This window comes from Adiantum capillus-veneris, chromosome 13 (assembly GCF_014529385.1).
Source record: "Adiantum capillus-veneris isolate H3 chromosome 13, ASM1452938v2, whole genome shotgun sequence".
Taxonomy (NCBI): Eukaryota; Viridiplantae; Streptophyta; class Polypodiopsida; order Polypodiales; family Pteridaceae; genus Adiantum; species Adiantum capillus-veneris.
Window position 1 is genome coordinate 57,100,643 of NC_140943.1, and position 21,703 is coordinate 57,122,345.

General features: G+C 46.3%; 1 protein-coding gene across 1 annotated transcript in view; it reads right to left on the reverse strand.

The window, feature by feature from the left end:
• Nucleotides 1-21,703, reverse strand: part of LOC147444052 (SNARE-like superfamily protein) — a 45,200-nt gene that overhangs the window by 19,407 nt on the left and 4,090 nt on the right. The window contains exons 3-4 of the mRNA XM_086526791.1: nt 9,695-9,773; nt 9,540-9,621 (exon numbers count right to left, since the gene is read on the reverse strand). Of these exons, the coding sequence (XP_086382917.1) occupies nt 9,540-9,621; nt 9,695-9,773 (161 nt within the window). The remainder of the gene's footprint in view (nt 1-9,539; nt 9,622-9,694; nt 9,774-21,703) is intronic.

The window sequence follows — 21,703 nt, forward strand, 5'->3', positions numbered from 1 at the left end:
CTGGGTTGGACGAGGAATTTTTTATGGAATATCCAGACTTGCTAGACTCATACAAGGAGGCCATGCAGCTCGATACCGATACCTCACCTTAAGCGGAGGAGATGTCACGTGCACATGGCTCTGTGTGCCACGTGGACATGCTTCATCAACTTCAAGAACCAATTTTCCACCTATCCCTAGATAGGAGTGTCTAGAATCCTAGGAGAATTAGTACCGACAATTTTGTGAGCCTGTTTGCAAGACCTGCATGTCCGGACGAGTCAATTAGATTAGGTTTTCCAGTTTTGGAACCCTCGTGCATAAATGGATTGTACAAGTGTTTTGACGGATATTATTACACTACAATGGGCATCTGGCATGACGTGCATGTAGTATTAGGTTAGAGAAATCTAATGAGCCATTCCCCACGTCAATCGATGGGCAGATGTGCAACAATTTCACCTAGAAACTAACCCCCGGTCAAACTTATTCATTTTAATGATTTATTTTGAATGAACTTGACAGAGGTTTTGCCCTACGTGAGCTTTAGGAGATTCACAAGCCCAATTTTTCCCTATAAATTGAGCAACTCTCCCTACGTTTTGGATCACATTGTAGCTAGACCCCCAGTAGCGAAGCTCTCTAGCGTTTTGCTCCCATTTCAGCCCTGGCGTTTTGCGTATGAAATCAGCTTTGGCGTTTTTGCTTGGCAATAGTAGATCAGCCCTAGTGCTTCTTCTCCTGCAGAACAGTCCTAGCGTTTTCGAATTTCAGCCCTTCCCATCGCCCAAAAACGGCTTGGATCTGCTCACGCGAGGCCTCGTTGCGGTCCGGTACTTCATTCCCTCGCCGCATCGAGTGCTCTCATTGCTGCCCATCATCGGTATCGTCGAGATTTGCAGTTTCAGCCCTTCATTCCTCTCACATCGGGAGCGCATATCAGCCCTAGATCTACCTCTTGGTGGCCATCCGCAATCCCACATCGAGACTAATCCAAAGGTGTATCAAATCAACAATGGAGGTGCTTCATCTTGAAAAGTCACCGAGGCGACATTCTCCATTGGAGTCACTAGAGTCTACACTTGAGTTTTTACATGTGTGTACATTCCATTTACGCAATCAAAAGCAAAAATCAGCCTCCTCTCTCAAATTGGGCGCCCCCTCTTGCTGATGGAAGTGGAAAATCTACCTGGAACCGCCATGTGTCCAGTTTGCCCCTTTTGAGTTAATTCTCTAGTTCCCACTGACTTATAAAGTTGTAAGTGACTTTCCGAGTGGCCCAGACTTCATTTGGCACACATAGGCTTCCATACTCATCAGAATTCAGTGCTAACTTGCCCGACCAATCCCAAACTGACCGACCCAGACTCCCGATGTGAGAAACCTATTCGGTCGCAGCCGTTTCACACTGGCCATGCAATGTCCACTTGCACCTTTCAAGGGTTCCCGGGAAAACAAGTAAAGATAAAAATAAATAAAAATATCTTACGGAAGGCAACAGGAAAAATACACCTCCTGGTGACACACCCCACCCTTGAAATACTACAAGCGACCTCGCTTGCATGCCAATAATATGTGCGATATCTCCTAATATCACATATATTCTATGATGGGAATCCAAGATATACATGCTTCCGGAAATGTAGCGTTGGACGATTACATCCCACCAACCTGGCTACGACACATATATCAAGCATAGAAGTCTTCTAGTGTACTCTCGAGCACAAACTTCTCTAGCTAAATTCTGTATGGAAAGAGTAGATACAATTGCTTAACTACTCTGTTGAGCATCATGAACCATGCATCCAAAAAGGCTACATCAAGTCACTGTGGGTTCCATCTGAAAGGCTTCAAGATACAATTGCAATAGCTGAGGTGAATCAACCAATTCAGACTCTTCCATCCATTTGCCATCCAACGATGGATAGTTCTTAAACTTCACCAAATAGCGTCTTGCAACCTTTCCTCTAACCTTCCTTTCTTTATGTGCCAATATCTGTTCAGGAACAAGGATCTCATCCAATTCTTCCACTTCGGGTTGTTCCTCATCAAGCATATTCTCTGGCACATCACCAACAAAGGGTCAACAAACGTTCCTTGCCTTCCCTTTTCCTTAACCTGGCCTTTTCAAAGCACAAAAGCACCCAATCATCAAGTGAAAATACAAGTTCACGACGATGACGATCAGCAGCTTTCTTTTGCTTAGCCTGAGTCTTCTCAAGAGCAATCTTTATCTTCTTGTGTGTTTCATCCACATCTTGTACATACTTGTCTGCCTCAAATATCTTGTCCTTAGTCTGCAAAATGGGCGGGACTTTCTTCCCTCCTTCCACTATCTCAAATGGTGCCTTACCTATTGACGTATGCACAGTGTTATTGTAAGCATATTCAACCAATGGGAGATGGTTGCCTTGTGCTCAGAGTTTGACGAAGGTTCCTCGCTGCTTCTGCTCGCACCCGCCCCCTCTCCCCCCTTCGCCATCGCCCTCCCCCATGCCCTCGTGATGTTCTCCCGCCCTCTCCACCTCGCACTACCCCCCCTGCTCACCCCCAACAAGCTTAGCCTTGCCTGCTGCTCCTCGCCCTGCCCCCGCTGCTGCCCGTTGCCCAAACAGCCCGCAGCTGCCCGTTGTTGCCCGTTGCCCATTCCAGTCCTCCCCCCCTACCACTGCCCCTCGCGCTGCCCCCGCTACTGCCCGCAACCGCTACCCGCTGTCCATCCCGCCCGTCCGCCCACTCCCGCTGTCCGCCCCTCGCCTGCTTTTTGCCTATAGCCCTCTCCCTCTCCCTCTCCCTTCTTGCTTGACGGGGGTCGCCAGCACCATCGACATGCTCGGTCCAGCAGGTCTCCCCCCTTTCGTTAACGATCCTCCGCTTCTTCTCCACAAAAGCAGCCACAGATGGCAGCTCATGCTCCACCGCAGAGGGACTCCAATGAAGCCCCCTCGCCCGACCCCGTTGAGCCCACCATTCGACTTGCTCTCTCACCGACAGAGCAAGCGAGCCTAGCCGCAGAGGTAGAGCGCTTGTAGGCGACTTCTGTCATTTGCAAGATTCCTAGCAGAGGAGAGCTGCTTCACCTTCTTCAGGCCCGCCTTCTTGCAGAGGTGGGCAAGATCTTGGACGTCTAGATCCTCGGACGAGGCTACTATCAGATCGAGTTTGAGACCTCCGAGATGGCATCCAAGATCATCGCCATGAGTCCCTTGACCATCCGAGCAGTTCGAGCCCACTTTCGTCAGTGGAGACATGGTTTTGACCCTGCTTCAAATGTGTTGGTAGAGGAGGAAGACATTCCCATCTCCGTCTGCTTTCCTGGTTTGCGGAGGGAGTACTTACCACTTTTGTCCAGGATGGGCTCAGTAATTGGGACTATCCTGGAGACACCTCGCATGGCAGTCTCAGTAGTTGTCCCTCAGTTCGCGTTCTGGTTAGGGATACTCACACTCTCCCGAAGGTCATCCTCCTTCCTCGGGTGAGTGGGGGTTGGTTTAGACAAAGCGTGGAGTATTCGGGCCTCCCGAACCAGTGCTTCATTTGTCGACAGATGGGCCATCTTGCGAAGGCCTGTCCACGGAAGAGGCCCCGACCTACACCACAGACTAAGCCCCAGCCTGCAAGGGCTGGCCAACAGCCACAGGTAGAGACACAGAGCACACAGGCAGAGCCACCCTCAAAGCCTGGGGCTCCAACAGAGGAGGGATGGCAGCAAGGTCGGGGTCAACGCTGGCAGGGACCACAGCGACAGCCTGGCACTCAGAGTGGTCCTCAGGTGCCTGCCCAGCAACAGTGGGTTCCCACGGGGAACCGATTCGGTCTTCTGGAGCAGGACGAGGTCCCTGCTCCAGCCCCCACCTCAGCTTCACCCTCGACAGCCCCTCCTCCCCCCGAGTTCTCCCCCTCCTCATCAACCTCTCCCCCGCCTCCTGTTCCAGCCGCCTCTCCCCCTCCCCCCTTTACTTTTGCCGATCCCCCCCCGTCCCTCTTCTCCCCCTCCTCCTACCCCCCCCCCCCCCCCTCCAGTTCCACAGTCGACTCAGGGGGCAAGGCCATCTCCGGCTGCTAGGAGATCTCTTGGCAGTGCCTTTGCCACGAGTCGCTCGGCGAGAGAGGGACTGCCTTTCTTGCGACCCCCTCTACAGGTACAGACGTCTCCCTTTGCAGCAGTCCCTCGAGCGCTGACGAGCTTTGACATTCGACGCCGATGGGACTTTTTTGCCTACGACTTTACACGCTTTCTCGGCGACTCCTCTTCAGACCTTGAGGCAGCGTGCTTCAAGGTTCATGTTTTGTTCCTTGCAGCCAGGGGGTTAGAGGCCTTGGACTCAACATTTGCTTCTCTTTTCCCCTTTGCGGCAGGGACCAGACTGAGTGAACCCTCGACTCAGTCCCCATGAGGATCGTCTCATGGAACGTACAGGGACTAGGTAGGCCCCAGTTTCAGCGTCAGAGGGATCGATTGCGTCAGGAGCTTCAGCGTTGCCTTGTGGGAGGAGAGATTGATCTCCTTATGCTACAGGAGCATCACCTATGTGAGAGCCACATTAGACGATGTGGTCAGCTCTTGCGTGGACGATATGATACTTTTTGTGGACGATATGATACTTTTTGGTCAGCTGCTTTTGGACCTAGAGGCATCCAGGGTGGGGTATGTATGATTATTGCGGAGTCTCTACAGCAGGCCATTGTGGGCAGAGGGATTATTGTGTCAGGCAAGGCTCAGTGGATCACTATGCAGGTTCAGGGTTGCCTTTGTGGGCTTCCTGAACATATATGCGCCCAATGTGGCGAGTGCACGAGCAGAGTTTTGGTCACAGAGTGTTAAGTCTCTGCCAGAAGCAGAGCAATGGTGCATTGGGGGTGACTTCAACGTGTTGGAGGACCCTTCTGACACGATTGGTGGTAGCCACGCTACTGTGCAAGGAGTTGAGCTGGCAGCTTGGGAGAGGTTTTGTATGACTCTGAGGGTTTCGGATGTGTGGCAGCACTCTAGCTTTGTGAGGCCCCCAGACAGCCTGGCCTTCTCTCGTTCGGACCGCAGAGTGGGAGAAGTGAATCTATCGCGGATATATCGCTTCTACACTAGTCACTTTTTCTGTGACTTGGGTGGGACAGTTGGTATCCTGGCAGGGACTTCCTTCTCGGACCATGCACCAGTGATCCTCACACTGACAGATAGGCAGAGGCGGGGGAGCACGATGCTACGCATCCGTGAGAGGGGCTTGTTGGACTCTACACTCAGAGAGCAAGTGGAGGCTCTTTGTACAGAGAGCTTGGACATGCAAGATTCTCCTGCTGACAGAGTGGCCTCAGGACTAGCTCAGCTTAGTCGTTTCTTTCTCCAGGAGTCCTTGACTCGCCTGACTGCAGCGAGAGAAGAGGAGCAGCGTCTCAAACGGGGCGTTGCTTCCTTGCAGAGGATGCAAGAGTAGCATCCTGACAGTCCTTGGTTGGAGGAGCAGTTACAGTAGGCTCACCAGGAGCTTGTTAGCACAGAGGAGCGGCGCCATGAGTTTGCTTTTCACCGACAGGCATCTCAGTGGACGCAGGTGGGTGACAGAGTGACTGGTGCTTTCTTCTAGGCAGTGGCAGTGGGACCTCGGTATACGCATGCCAAGGTCAGTCAGTTGGGGAGGCCCGACGGGTCAGTTGCTTCTGAGCCAGAGGACATGCGTGCAGTTACTTCTGACTTTTACCGTGAGTTACTATCTGCAGAGCCTCAGTCGGAGCGTCAGGATGCATGCAAGGAGAAGTGTGGGCACAGATGCCTTGCCTTGTGACTGAGGAGATGCGTCAGAGACTTGAGCTGCCACTTCAACTTGAGGAGTTGCACACGGCTCTTGGTGCACTCCCCCGTGGTAGCTGTCCAGATGAGGATGGCTTGACTCCCAGTTTTTTCTTGGAGTACTGGGACTTGCTTGGCCCAGATCTCTGTAGTGCTTTCTAGTACATCTTGCACACAGGAGAGATGCCTGACAGCATGAGTGAGGGTCTGATCTACCTCATTCCCAAGGAGGGTGGCTCCTTGGATGAGATTCGGCAATGGCACCCCATCACCATCCTCAACTCAGCCTACAAAATTCTTGCCAAGGCTCTAAGTTTGAGGATCCAACCACTTCTAGAGAGCCTTATACATGGGACTCGGGCTGGTTTTGTCAAGGAGCGTAGTATCCTTCACAACATCTTTACTTTTTGAAAGGCTTCTACCCTAGCGAGGCTCCGTGGTGAGGATCTGGTGATTCTTCTTCTCGATTTTGAGAAGGCCTACGACAGAGTTGACTGGGACTTTCTAGAGGGCACTCTACACAGGATGGGCTTTTCAGAAGCTTGGATCAGAGGGGTGTCAGCTTTGCACAGACGAGCACACAGTCAGGTACTTTTGTCAGGAGGTAGAGGCGATCGTTTCATGCTCACACGTTCGGTCAGACAGGGCTGCCCTCTTGCCCCCTTCCTCTTTATCTTCTATGCTGAGGCGATGAGCAGGTTTTTGGTGTCGCAGCAGGTTGGTTTGCGGGGCTTAGCACTTCCTATTCGGGGAGATGAGCTACTGGACGCTGAGTTTGCTGACGACTCAGCCTTGTACTTGGATGGCCAGGAGGCCAACCTTCACAGGTGTGAGCAGCTCTTGAGACCTTCTGTTGTGCATCTGGCACACTGATCAACTGGAGAAAGACATTGGCTTTCTCGGTTGGTAGTGCTCCTGTGCCCGATTGGATGCCACGTTGAGCAGGAGACTGGAGGACCGCTTCGCAGTGAGTTTGCTTTGATCTTGGGAGCATTTGCGGCGAGGCCTAGAGCAGCGACAGTCTACTTGCACGGAGGAGCGCCTACGACAGCCCCTTGTTTGGAACCCCATGGTTAGCACTTAGAGAGGCCACATGGTTGGTAGCCGGCCTCATGTTTCCTGGGGTCCCATGGCAGCGCGTCCAACACGCTCTTTAGGTGACTGGTTAGAGTTTTCAGGCTTGTCAGAGGAGTTGCAAGGTTTCCAGCTACAGGGCATGAGGGGTGTGCAGAGCATGTGCCAAGACATCTCAGAGGCAGTTCCAGCTGAGTGGCTCACACCTCTCGAGCCAGTAGCACCCATGTGGATGGGAGCCTTCACACAATTGGAGGTTCTCATGTCAGTTCGAGCTTGCTCAGAGACTGTTCCCTCCCTTTTTTTCGAGTTACAGGGTGAGGGGCGCTTACAGCGAGTTGCAGCAGAGGCCCCGCAAGTGGCAGAGTTTTGTTTTCACAGCATCTGTGGGAGTACTTGTGTCATCGATCCTGACCCAGCAACTCTTGAGACTGGACACTGGAGACTGTGGGCTTGGGAGTGCTTTCCACTGACACGAGTACAGTGGGATCCTGGAGAGTGGCTTTGGAGGGACCCTTTCTCTTCTGCAGACCACCCAGGCATCCCTTTCTTTCAGTACACTTTTCGACTGGGACGTCACATACTGGCAGCACAGAGAGAGGCTCAGCCCGCTGCAGCACCTCATTGGCAGGAGGAGGGTCTCACTCCCTGCCGCATTCACTGCCTGAATCCATGTGTGCTATTAGAAAAGGGATCGAATCCTCCAAAGAAGAAGAATCAAGAGCTTTGATACCGCTGTAATAATCTTAGACACTCCAAGGTAAAAATCTACAAAAACACAGATGAGAAAACTACAAACGACTGAATACGCGAGTAGAGAGAGAGAGAGAGAGTCAACCCAACACGGTAGAGTTCCGAGCCAGATGCGTTGGCCCCAAAGACTGGCACCCCTTCCAGTATTTCTTTATTATTGCTTCACAAAGGTACAATGTCCACGGTTCTTGAGCCCTCTGTGGCAATGCTCCCAATCTAATTTGCCCAGAGGAGAGGCCCTAGCACACTTATAAAGGCCCCTCGCTTGTCCAAAAGCGTTACGCATGAAAAGCACCAATTCTAAAAGTGTAAAGAGCACCCTATCCTAAAGAGGGAATGTACTTCTGCAAGGGGATTATTGAAGCCCTAAAGATTATATTAATGGTAATTTTTAAGTTACAATTCCCTATTCACCTTGTACTTAATCTAACACAATTCTAAGTTACCCTTTCCTACTTTCCATGTTTTTAACCTAGCACAATCCTAAGGTCCTTGGCTGCATAGAATGGACTACTCTACGATCCCGATTGCATAAGGTGTAAAGAAGCTTCACCAATTTCCACTGGTAGAAAATAGTCCTATTTTTAGCACTCATTAATTTAGCTCAGAGTCCACTGTTCCACATATATACCATGGTGGTATGAAACGCTCCGTGGTGTTTGTCATGCATTTCAAAGTTTCAAATTTCAAAATCTTTCATCTCAAAGCGAGGGAAAAAAATAAAACAAGTTTTAATACCAGAGTTATCGGGGAACGCCCCCTAGCCCCCGTTCCGGCGTTCCGGGGGGCAATTCCCTTCCCGAACGTTCCGAAACGTCCCGGAACGTCTGACGTTCCGGGTGGCCAGTGCAAACCGGAACGGCCGTTCCGGAACGTTCCAGAATGCCCCTGGAAAGGCCAACGGCTACAAACAAATTTGGCAAAAATTGAAAAAGTTGAAGTAAATGTTTGGGCTTCTTTTTGAAGTGTGCAAGGCCTCAAGGACTCATAAAATGCACCCCCCTCCCCCTTTCTCTCCACAAGGTAATCCTCAAGGCTCAAGCTTTCTCCCTCTCACACTCTCAAGATCTCTCCCTCTCAAGACTCACTCTCTCAAGGCTCAAGGCTCAAGGCTCAAGGCTTCAAGCCTTCAAGCTCTCTTCCTCTCCCTCCCACTCTCTCAAATCTCTCCCTCTCCCTCTCACTCTCTCAAATCTCTCTCCCTCTCTCTCTCTCTCTCTCTCTCATCATCTAGTCATAGCAAGGTTGAATGGTCTTCAAAACGAGTTTTTTGTGAGTATTAGAGTTAAAGCTCTCTAATACTCCTTGTATTTAAACACGAGGAGCTTAAAAATGCACTATTTGGGTGTTTCTTATACCTCCCGTTCCGCGCCGTTCCCGGTCCGGACCCTTAGCCGTTCCCCCGTTCCGCGGGGATCCCGTCGCCGTTCCCGTTCCGCGTTCCGGGTAACTATGTTTAATACACAAAAGACGTGCAAATTTTTTTTGAACTTGATCTTAAATTTATGTATGTTAAGAGAGAGAAGGACACTAATACCACATGCATTGTGCATTCAGTTTCCACCATGTCTCACTATACAAAGTTCTAACAAAACGAGTATTATCATTTACTAGATATAAAGATTATCCATTCATTCTTCAATCAACATACAACGGACTTAGATCTTTGATGAAAGATCCCACACAAAATTCAACACTCTAAACAAGCTTTTGGGTACAATAACATGGTTAAAATTCAATCCCTCTTGCTTCGTTGAAGCAAGTCAAAAGTTTCAAGATTTTGAAGTCTCAAAAGTATGGAAAGAAATTGTACATCACTATGACGTATACCATAACAAGCCATTATTCGAAAAATTATCACAAATACACACAAAGGAATTGAAAATTATACACAATAGAACACCGACAACACGTGAAGACATCAAACATCAAGAAAAGTAATGCTTACACTTCTCACGTCCACGTCTCGTACATCTTGGTCGGTAGTCACGAGCAAAAATTTGACTCTTGTGTTCGTCAAATACCCATACCTATAAGGATTAAATTTGTTAACCACAAAATGCTTACGCTACAAATGTATGAAGTAAAGTAGACAAAACTCACACTTTGTAGTCTTCAGTTGGATATAAAAGGCCCAAAAAAGTTTCATTCATAGTAGTACCTGTCTTTTTTGGATTCGTCACTGTAAAAAAGAAAAAAATTAGATTGTTGAGAGTCATTTGCCTTTATTATACTCCAGAAGACTACAGACTACTCACAAGTACACTTACAAATTGACCTAAAATACATCATTTGATGGTAGATATCATGCTTATGAATATATCTACAAGCAGTCAAAAACTCTGTTAAGACTCCTATTTCCTAAAACCCAAAACAATCCATTCCTTAATTCAACCCAAAGCAGTCCATCCCTTAGTTTTCAAAAGAACACCAATAGGCTACAACTTTCATTGAGAAGTGGGAGGTAATAATCCATAACAACCCACACGACACACCTCGCCCTATGAAAAAGGATAGGAAAGAACCAAAAAATCAACGCAGAGTGCCAATGACCAACTCACAAGGAATAACATGTTGGAACACACGAAGGCTACCACAAAAGAAGTTTCTCAATTGCCCCCATTCACAAAAAAGAGAACACTCCCTAGTACATTCTCCCACACAATGCATTTCATACATTGAGGCAAGGTGTTTCATATAGAGAATCATATGAAGAAAACTTTGTTATTTCCACTTTCTTTTTTGGAGCCTCGGGGGGGGGGGGGGATTTTGGAGAGAGGCACTATAGTGGCTCCCCGCGGACTTTGGATGAACGATCGCATGCAAAGAGACATTCTCAGGTGCGACAGAAGGGTTTAAGGATTTAGCTCAAACCTAGTACTTCACACAAACACAAGGCTACTTTACTTCATTGGAGAGAATTGAACCGCACTAAACACAATGAAAGAGACAGGGAGAACGAAAGACGACACTGCATGTCAGGTCCCAACGACCCTCAAGGGCCCCCTTGCTTTGTTGTCAGAGCAAGTACTTGTTTTGATTACTTCATAGTCACAAGGGACGCGTCCTAAGGAGTGGGGACGGGAGACAGGGCTCAAATGGATTTTTAGTGTAAAAAAGAGGACACGGACGGGAAGCCTAAAAATGGGCGTCCCTTATGACTATGGATTACTTGCACAAATGCACATACAATGGCTAAGTGTTGAATACTTCGCGCTCATGCTGATCTGGTGCAAAAACGTTTGGCTGAACTGATGAAAAACGTTGGGCTAAACTGATGCAAAACGTTGATGATGTTGGGGTGCTCGCAATGGAAACGTCAGAATTTATTAGCCTGTTTAGCCACTTGTCCTTTTTGACTATGTGGCGCTTTTAAAGCTAAGTCAATCCCAAAACAAGGTAACCCCCTTTTGCTTGTGAGGATTAGTGGTGCTAATCCTACAATTAAAACTTAAAACTTCATACTTAAGATCAAACTGAGACTCGAGAGACAAGAACACTTGTTGTTTGAATGATTGAATGCAAACTGAGTACAAAGGGTTCTTTTTATAGGAATTGAAGAGTCACTAGTGAAAAGGCATGTCTCTTGGTGAAGAGACATGACTTTAGACGTAAACACACATCCTTTCGGCGAAGAGCTGCAACCATTGGGCGAAGAGTCGCACCTGTAGAACGAAGGGGTGTGACCAGTTGTCAAAGGAGTGTTGCTTTTGGCGAAGAGGCATGTCTTTAAAGCGAAGGGTCATGACCATCCAAGCGTAGGGGTTCTCCTTGGCATGGTACTTTGCGTATCTGCAACTAGGAGTAGATGTAATACTGTAACATAGTCACAATCGTGACATTCCCTCCCATTTAAAATGAGAGCCAATGTCAAAGAAATGACTTTTGATGTTGATAGAACTTTGGAAAAGCATTGAGTCTCCGAATATCTTCAGTCTTTAAGTTATCTGAAACCTTTGTCTTAAACTTTTGCTTCTTTTTGCTTTAGCTGCTAAATCCCGTGTCATTGCATTGTTCAAAGACTTTTTAGAGAAATCAGGCATAATCAGGTTGATTGCAACAAGAGGTTGATCTTCAAAATTCTTCATGTGATGTAAGACTTCTGGCTCAAAATCTTCCAATAACTGTGAAATAGTTAGTGAAGAGGAAATATTCTCAAGGCACTCTTCAGATGGGGAAACTTCAACTTTAGTAATCACTAGAGAGGATTTTGGCTTGAGATTGTAATCATCTTCCAATAATGAATCCCAAAATTCTTCAGAATCATCTTCAGAAACTGTCACTTCATGACTTGCAATTGACATATCATCATCCACCAAAGAATAAAGAAAGAATACTCGTCTTCAGACTCAAAATCTGCAACTATGTCCTTATCTTTATCTAGAAATGAAGTATCACTTGGAAAAACTTCTTCATCAATAATAATTTCTGCACCTGCATCGAAAATCACATTTGCTTCATAATCCATTGTATCATGTCGTCTGACTTGTACACGTGAGGCTTGAATCAATCGTTCCTTGTGATAAAGCCCGTGTAAAATCAGTTCACGTCCATCTTTGAACAAGTTGATAGTATGTCCTCGAAAGCTAATTGTTAGATCATACTGGAATAACCAATGCTGACCAAGAATCATGTCGTAATAAGATAGAGCCATGACTTCAAAATCCAATTGATCTGCATAAGTTTGAATCTCGAACTGCAACTGTTGTTGAATCTCGAACTGCAACTGTTGAACTGTCTCATCACAAGTTAAAATTGATCCATCTGCTAATTCCACATCATATAAGTGAGATGTCTTCTGAGTTGGCAAGCCAAGCTGTTGAACTATTTGACTGCTGACGAAATTATTAGAGCATCAGCTGTCCGCCAAAATGTTGATGGAGCGACCATTGATAGTTCTAAGAAGGCTCAAAACTTGCTTTGAAATAGGCTCCAAAACTAAAGAATTGCATTGAGCATGCTTCATAAGAATAGTCATATTCTCTAAGACACGAATTGTATTGACCACTGATTTTCCTTTATCTTAAGCAGAAGTCTTAAGCAGAAGCTGGTTGTCCAGAATTCGATAATGTTTCCGCATTGGAATTTCTTAAATGGATTTGGTCTCTTTAGACGATACCATCTATAGTCACCACCGCAAATCCTTCTTTGAAATCGAAGAAGCATTTGACGAAGAGCCTTGCTGAGTATTGGAACGTCGATCTTGAGAAAAATCACGTCCTTTACCACGACCAAGTGGAGCATTTAAGGAAGATCTGCTTTGAGATTGTCGATCTTGAAAATAGAACCTTGAAGTTGAATAAGGCTCCGTTGCTTGTTGTCTGAACTGAGATTGTTGTTGACTTTGGCTATAGCGTTCTCTGCGATCGCACTGTGAAAAGCGAGTGCTATTTGAAGATCTATCACCAGGGAAAAAATTCCATGTAGAGATTATCACCAAGACGCTCCACATAGGCAATTGTAGCATCCAAGGTGGTAGAAATGTATTTGTGCACATCGTCCTTCAGGTTGGGTTCGAGTCCGTCGATAAAGCTGTGAAGTTTATCAGAGGGGCTAATATTCTCTATCTCCAGAGTCAATCTTTGAAACTCTGTGATGTACGCGGCCAAGGAACCTATCTAGCCCAGGCGGCGAAGAGAGGACCGGGTATGAAAATCCGCATTGGCAGGTTTGAATGTAACAAACTTGGACACTCCAAGTCAAGATTCTACCGCAACACAGCAGAGATTCACTTCAAAACAGTTCACAATTCACAATTGATTCGACACGGCCCGGCGGAGTTCCATGCCTAGAGGTATTGGCCCCAAAGACTAGCGCCCCTTTCGGTATTTCTTTTTATATTAATCTTCAAGCAAAGTACAACTTCCGCGCGTGCTCGCTCTTAGACTCTGCGTCCAGATGCTCTGCAAAGGGAGCCCTTGGGTTTCTTATAAAGGTTACAAGGGTTGCTAAAAGCAGAGCCCCAAAAGATTCAAAATCAAAAGCTTCTTTTAAAATTCTTAAAATAAAACAACTTATTAAAAGCTTCTCCAAAATAAAGCTTGCGTAGGTTTTGCGTAGAGAAAAAGTTGAGAATCCGTACAACCCTTCCGTACATACTGCCACGTCAGCATGTTTCGAAAATCCCGCCGCAAATCACGGGTTTCCGTACATGCCACGTCAGCAAAACTGCGTAATTTTCGGAAGCTTCTCATGCCGAGGAGGGTTTGTGTATCTGTTGTGCATACCATGCCATGCCACGTCACCGGTTTGTGACATACCCCCCCCTTGAAAGCATTGTAATCGCCCTCGATTACACCTGCAAAACAGACAGAGGCCATAAACTGTCTTAGCAGACACTGACTGTTAGTACCAACGCACTAGGAACACACATCTAGCACATGTACCAATCGACAGTCACATCACACGACATCACAGGACATCACTTGACAAATCACATTTAGCATTCATTCGGATCTCAGACCATGATTAATCGGCAACGTATTTAGCAACTCAGGACCTCATAGATGCCCGATTGACTAATCCTTATTGCAACCATGTCTATCGAGATCGTTCAGACCGAAATGTTGCAATCATTCCATCTATCAGTTCCTGCACTTAAACAAGTCAAGAACAAGTCAGTATCATGTTCGGGAATTCCAGTTCATAAAGTCATACAACAAAATACTGTCAACTCACAATATCCCTGAAACTCAAAAGAGATATCTCTTTCGGGCTCCCGCTCCCCATCATCGGGCACATCGCCTTTTAAAGGCTTCAAGAGACTCACATGAAAACATTGTGAAGTCTCAAGTGTCGAGCAGCTTCAGTCTAAAGGAGACATCGTTTATATTTTTGAAAACCTAGAAAGGTCCATAGTATCTCATTCTAAGCTTTTGAGAAAGCCACTCCTTTCCCTTTTTCTTTGTTAGGCGTGCCTTCTTAAAATGTAAGAACACCTAATCGTTCTCCTTCAATTTCAAATCGCAACGTTGTCAATTTGCTGCCTTTTTCTCAGATTCCTGCAAAGCCTTTCGGACCAAGTCCAAGTCCCTCGTGAACTGGTCGGCTTCAAAGAAAAAACTTAACTTTCGTGCTAAGAAAGGGTGGAACCTTCGTAGCAAATTCAATAATCTCAAATGGCACCTTCCCCATCAAAGAGTTAATCGTGTTTCTGTAGGCATATTCCACCAAAGGTAAAAACTTTTCCCATTGAGTCTTCTGATCCAAGATGTAAGACTCCAATAAATCTAGTATCACTGAATTAGCAATCTCTGATTGCCCGTCAGTATGCGGGTGGAAAGACGGCGAGAACTGCAACCGCATGCCAATGTTCTTCCAAATAGCCTTCCAAAACAAACTCGTGAATCTGGGGTCCCTATCGGAGACAATCGTCTCAGGCATGCCATGTAGTCTAAAGATCTGGGCCACAAAAAGTCTCGCTAAGTGATCCGGCTTGACTGTCTTCTTCACTGGAATGAAATGAGCTTGCTTGCTAAATCTGTCAACAACAGTCCAGATACCATCGTGACCACTCTGTGTTCTCGGGAGATCAACAATGAAATCCATTGCAATACTTTTCCAGGGGCGGGTGGGTATGGGTAAAGGCTGTAACAATCTTTGTGCTTTATGCCTGTCAAACTTGACGTTCTGGCATACCAAGCAACTGCGTACAAAATCATCCACATCCTTCTTGAGTCCCGGCCAAAAGAAGTATCTCTCCACACCTTTCAAGGTGATAGCAATGCCGCAGTGACCCGTAGAAGGTGGAAAGTGGCATTCGGTTAAAACCTTTTCCCTCAACGGCTGCGTAACGCACAACATTGTTTTCCTCATCAAGTAGCCATCCCGAATGGAATATCCCGCTACTATCTCCCCATTCCGTATCCGAGTGAAAATATCTGCAAAATCTGTATCTATGGCATACTGATCAACCATATCCTCGAAGTTTCTACGATGTATCGCGGAAATAGCCAGAACTAACGGCTTACGGGACAAAGTATCTGCCACCAATTTCTTATGTCCCTACACATGGACAATCCAGAAGTAAAGTGTACCCAGATGTGTACCCACCGCATCTGCTTTTCCGATAGCTGCTTCTGTGACAAGAAGTAGCGTAAACTTCCACCATCTATGAAAACCGTAAAATCGGCTCCGAGTAGGTAATGTCGCCACTGAGTGAGAGCATGGATAACCGCCAAAGGCTCTTTCTCACATATCTGTAATGTAAATTCCGGCCCTGAAAACAATCGTCTCTCATAGGCAATGACATGGCCTTCATACATTAAGACCGTATCCAGAGTACCACCACGAGTATCACAATATACTTCAAACGACTTCTGCAAATCCAGCAAAGTCAAAACTGGTCCTGTACTCAAATTCTCTTTCAATGTCTGAAAGGCAGTCACCTCTGTGGGTCCCCACGAGAAAGGGACTCCTTTCTGTGTCAAAATATGCAAAGGGGAAGCGGCCTCTGCAAACTTTCTAATGAACCGCCTGTAGTACGAACACGAGCCCAAGAAGCTTCTAACTTCATGGATTCTTCAAATCGGGCCAACCACGGATAGTCTCTATCTTGGCCAAGTCCATCTGCACTCCTACTGCTGAGACAATGTGTCCCAAAAAGTGTATCTCAGGTAGGAAAAAATCACTTTTCTTCGCATTAATCACCAACTTGTGATCTCGTAATGCCTGAAAGACCTGTAGCAGATGTTCTCTATGTTTTGTCTCATCCTTGGAGAAAACAACGATGTCGTCAAGAGTATTGGGTAGGTCAAAAGGCATCACCAAAAACAAAAATAACCCAAAAGTTGTCCGAAAAGCTGTCTTGTAGACATCTCACGGCACGATTCGAATCTGATGATATCCGCTTTTTAAGTCGATCCTGCTAAAGCACGAGGATCCCTGTAGTCGGTCAAGAATATCATGATCCTGGAAATCGAAAATCTGTTCTTAATGGTGATTTTGTTGAGAGCTCTATAATCGATGCACATTCTCCAAGATCCGTCTTTCTTCAAAACCAACAACACTGGAGAATAGTACGGTGAAGTACTAGACTAGACAAGACCCTTTTCCAAGAGGTCTTTCACTTGGTTCATAATTTCTTCGTTCTGGGCTCGGCTCACACGGTAAGGTGGCCGGTTCATAGGTGTGCTTCCAAGTATCATATCAATGGTATGATCCTCAGGTCGAGTGGGTGGTAACTTGTCTGGCAGACCCTCAGAAAAGCAATCGGCATGAGTGTGGAGAAAATCTTGGCGTTCTTTTTCTAGGTCAAAACATATTCGATCTTCAATCATCATTCAGTTCTCTCCAGAAAATCAAGGAAAGAAGCTGAATTTTATCAAGTACAATCTCTGTGCCCTTCATTTGTCAAAGTCGCTTTCTCAGCCCGAGAGTCAACCACGGCATTGTTCGTATGGTACCAAGGGATTTTGAGGAGGGCGTCACAACCTCCCAAGGGCATTATGTAGAAGTCCTCGTGTCCTAAACACCCCTGACATTGCAAACGAAGTTTGCCAATGATCGGTGTAATGGCATCATCCCATCCGGGTGCCGCTAGAACTACCTCCGCCTGTGGCCTCAGCCTGTCGGACGTAATCCCAAATCGAGCCGCCAATTCAAGTGAAAAGAAGTTGGCCTTGACTCCTCCATCAAAGAAAAATGAGGGCTTCCTGTTCTTTCACTTTGCCCTAGGTGCGGCAAAGTTTGTACTTTCGTTCATCTGATTCGGTTCGGGCCCCACGCAATGTGGTACCAGTTTTGTTTTCATCCACCTTTTCTGCCACATTCCTCTGCTGCTCTAGAACTCTCTGGCCTGTCTATAGTCTGTTCTTGTTGTGCCTTTTTGGGCCACTCTGCGGAGATGTACCCATGTTCCCCGCATCCAAAACACTTCCCCTCTTTGAGATAGATAACCCTTTCTCTAAGAGTCTGTCGGGGACGTGTATCATTCTTCTCCTTGTTCTGGGAACTCTCTCTCTCTTTCTACTTTCATTGTGAGGGGTCTATTGGGTTCTCTAAGTCAAGATCTCATCAATGGGGTAAGTCAAATTTCCCGAATGTATCGCAAAACATGACCCATGAATTCTTCAAAAGAATTCAACTTCTGTTCCAAGCAGTAGTCTCGGATCTCTATAGGAAGTCCGCAGCGATTCTTCAAAAGAATTCAACTTCTGTTCCAAGCAGTAGTCTCAGATCTCTGTAGGAAGTCCACAGCAAAACCGCTCAATATGTTCCTTAAACAAGACCTTCATAAATGAAGAGGCTGGTAGAAAAGAGTTCCAAAATCTCTCGCAATAAGCGTCCAAAGAATCTCCCTTGGTCATCCGAAGATGATTCCAAGCAATTCGTATATCTCATTCGTACTCCCGAGTCAGCCAAGAAGACATAAAAAGCCTTTCAACCATTTAACCGGAGCTTCCTTTCTCAGTAGAAGAGTGAACGCCATGTTCGAGCATCACGGAACCCAGAAAAGGATTCAATTCAACTGTCCACCTTCTTTAAATTCTTTGATCTTCTTGCTTTCATCTACGAGGAAGTCATATTGGTTGGCTTTTTTTTTTAAATGTTTTTTCTTTGCATAAAACATGTGATCGTCAGAGTCCGAAGTATCTAAGGATGAGTCCTCGGTAGAACTGTCAGAAACTGGGCGAAATCTAGGCTTCTTTGCCTTTTTCTTGCCCTTTCCAAAGCTTTGCTTTGTGCTTCGCTTGTCCATGTCTTTCTGCGAGTAAAGGTTCTGCTTTTCTGCACTCGTCTGTCTTTTCGGCTTTACTCCCTTCCTGAGAGAGAAAGCAATGGCCACACGCCATCTCGAGTAAATCGTATCAATTGGGTAATTCATTATTCTTAAGGTGTATTGCCAATCCCAGGTTCTTGGAGTACTTAATCAATCTGTTCACACATGTCAATCCACAGTTGACGTTTATACTCCTTTTCTGGAAAACTTGTCCAAGGAAAAAACAATTTGCCCAAAAATCTTCATTCTTTTCTTCAGTTCTCGCACCGGATCTTCAACTTTTCTTTGCCTTCCCACTGAGAGGTGTCATCCCACTGAGAGGTGTCATCTCTGTCAGATTCTTCACCAGAACCCATGTATAATCTGGGATTTTTAATGGCTTTATGTCCTGTAAGACAGAGCGATGAAGACGCGAGTACGCCCGATGCGCGATGTATGAAGGGTGGGAGTGGCTAATAAGTCCGGGGTCGGGACACAAAGATTCTTTCCCAAAAAGTTGTGTGCGTCGTAAAAAGGATCGGATCCTCCGTAAAAGAAGAATCTTTTTGCGCTCTAATACCATTGTAACAAACTTGGACACTCCAAGTCAAGATTCTACCGCAACACAGTAGAGATTCACTTCAAAATAGTCCACAGTTAACAATTGATTCGACACGGCCCGGCAGAGTTCCGTGCCTAGAGGTATTGACCCCAAAGACTGGCGCCCCTTTCGGTATTTCTTTTTATATTAATCTCCAAGCAAAGTACAACTCCCGTGGGCACTCACTCTCAGACTCTGCGTCCGAATGCTCTGTAGAGGGAGCCCCCTTGGGTTTCTTATAGAGGTTACAAGGGTTGCTAAAAGCAGAGCCCCAATAGCTTCAAAATCAAAAGCTTCTTTTAAAATTATTAAAATAAGCAACTTATTAAAAGCTTCTCCAAAATAAAGCTTGCGTAGGTTTTGCGTAGAGAAAAAGCTGAGAATCCGTACAGCCCTTCCCTACATACTGCCACGTCAGCCTGTTCCGGAAATCCCGCCGCAATCACAGGTTTCCGTGCAACATGCCACATCAGCAAAACTGCGTAATTTTCGAGAGCTTCTCATGCCGGGAGGGTTTGTGTATCTCCTACCCATAGCATGCCATGCCACGTCCCAGGTTTGTGACATCGAGCGCCTTGCGAATAGCACGCCGGAATTTATCCCAAGAAGGTTGTGTTTACCATCAGCAACCCGTCGTTGCCACGAAAGAAATGCTATGTCCTTGAGCAGAGAACTAGCGAGTGCAACTTTTTTACTTTCTATTAAATCCGTGTTGGACAAGTAGACCTTCATTTTGAATAGCCATTGGTCCAGCACGCGCTTGTCGCGGCGGCGACCATTATACGGTTCCGACAATTTAACATCAAGCTTCTTCTTCTGTGCAGCATTAAAAATTTTATGAAGTAATTGAAGTTCGCGATTGTCTGCCTCTTCACTTGAATCTGGTTCGTTTGGTTCGTCCACTGAAGCTTCGAAAGAAGGTGTTGAATCAGCACGTGTAGTCCGAGAAGTTGTAGGACGATTCTGAGAAGTGTTTTGCGTCTACATCTGATCCAAACGAGTATATAGTGATGCGAGGTTCGTGGAAAGTGTGGCCATCTGCTCCTTGATAAGAGTAAGGGCATCGTCAGATTGACCACCTCCAACCTGAAAATTCGGCATGGTTACGCCTCAAAGGGAATAACAAACAGGTGTAGGAGCAAGTGCTTGGACCGGTACTCCGGCAGCGGAAATTATTTTTAGAACGGGTTCGGCTGTGGGGTCTCGAATGAACTACCCTGGAGGAGAAGGGGGGGGTGCTGAAATTCTGCAAATCGTGGCTCTTATAATTCTCATGCAGCAGCTAAGTATTTGTGTTTATTTTAAGTTATAACAGTTCACATTGGTTTAAAAAATTGGGGCAAGCCAACCCACTTTGGCCGGCCACTTAGCATTGAAAATTTTAGGTTATTTTTGTTTTTAATGGTTTAATAAGTTACGCATAAATTTATTCTGTTCCAATTACATACATATAGAACAAAAAACAGAGATGCACGTGTGGGTGTGCGGGAGTGCCACGTACCCGGCCTCTTCATCGGGTGGTGTCCCTGCAGGATTGCACTCGCACCTCTTCATGTGAAAGGACATCACCTCTTCACCTTGTTGGCACCCTTTCGCATATGGGTGTCTCTTCACCAGTGTGCCCCCCCTTCACTCGGCAAGGGGCTGAATTCCCTTTGTTGGCTACTGCATATCCAAAGGGCACCTCTTCGAGAGAGGGCACCAAGGAAGGCACCCTTTCCCCACTAATCGCATCCCTTCACCCTTGCTCTCGCACCCTTTCCTAGTGCTAGCTGTTGAAAACGTCACCAATGGTTGCTGAAATCCTGAAACAATTGGCTTGAAATTACAAAATCGTTGGGCAATAATGATATGTTGCGCTGCTGAAAATGATTTTTGAGCTGCAAATTGCCTTTGTAAAAAACATTACGCGGGCTATCTCATACTGGTAGTAGAAGTACACCATCTTTCCTCTGCGGCCATACAACAGACCAGGTGAGGGTTGCGGGTAGGGTCGGCAACGGCGAGGCTAGGTAGACGCCAAGTCCAAAGGCTTGGGAAAAAAATTTGCTCTGATATCACTTTGAGGATTAGTGGTGCTAATCCTAAAATTAAGACTTAAAACTTCATAATTAAGATCAAACTGAGACTCAAGAGACAAGGACACTTGTTGTTTGAATGATTGAATGATTGAATGAAAACTGAGTACAAAGGGTTCCTTTTATAGGAATTGAAGAGTCGTTAGTGAAAAGGCATGTCTCTTGGTGAAGAGACATGACTTTAGACGTCAAGACACATCTTTTCGGCGAAGAGCTGCAACTATTGGGCGAAGAGTCGCACCCATAGAACGAAGGGGTGTGACCAATCGTCGAAGAAGTGTGGCTTTTTGGCGAAGAGGCATGTCTTTTGAGCGAAGGGTCGTGACCATCCAAGCGTAGGGGTTCTCCTTGGCATGGTACTTTGCGTATCTGCAACTAGGAGTAGATGTAATACTGTAACATAGTCACAATCATGGCATTGCTAGTACCCTCTTTTCAATAAACTCTAGGTCACGGTTCACCTTTACGAGTAAAAACGCCACCCCTTCCCCCTCATCCTCGTTCTCATTCGTCTAATGTATGAGCACACTTCTCAGTTATTTCAACAAAAAACAGACAATGTACCCGAGCTCCAAACATTATTCCGAATTCCACAAAATATCTCTCTCTCTCTCTCTCTCTCTCTCTCTCTCTCTCTCTCTCTCTCTCTCTCTCTCTCTCTCTCAAACTGCTGATGTGTCAAGCCACTGAAGAAAGGAGCGCGGATCCCGACCGAGGGGCCTAACCCCTAGAAG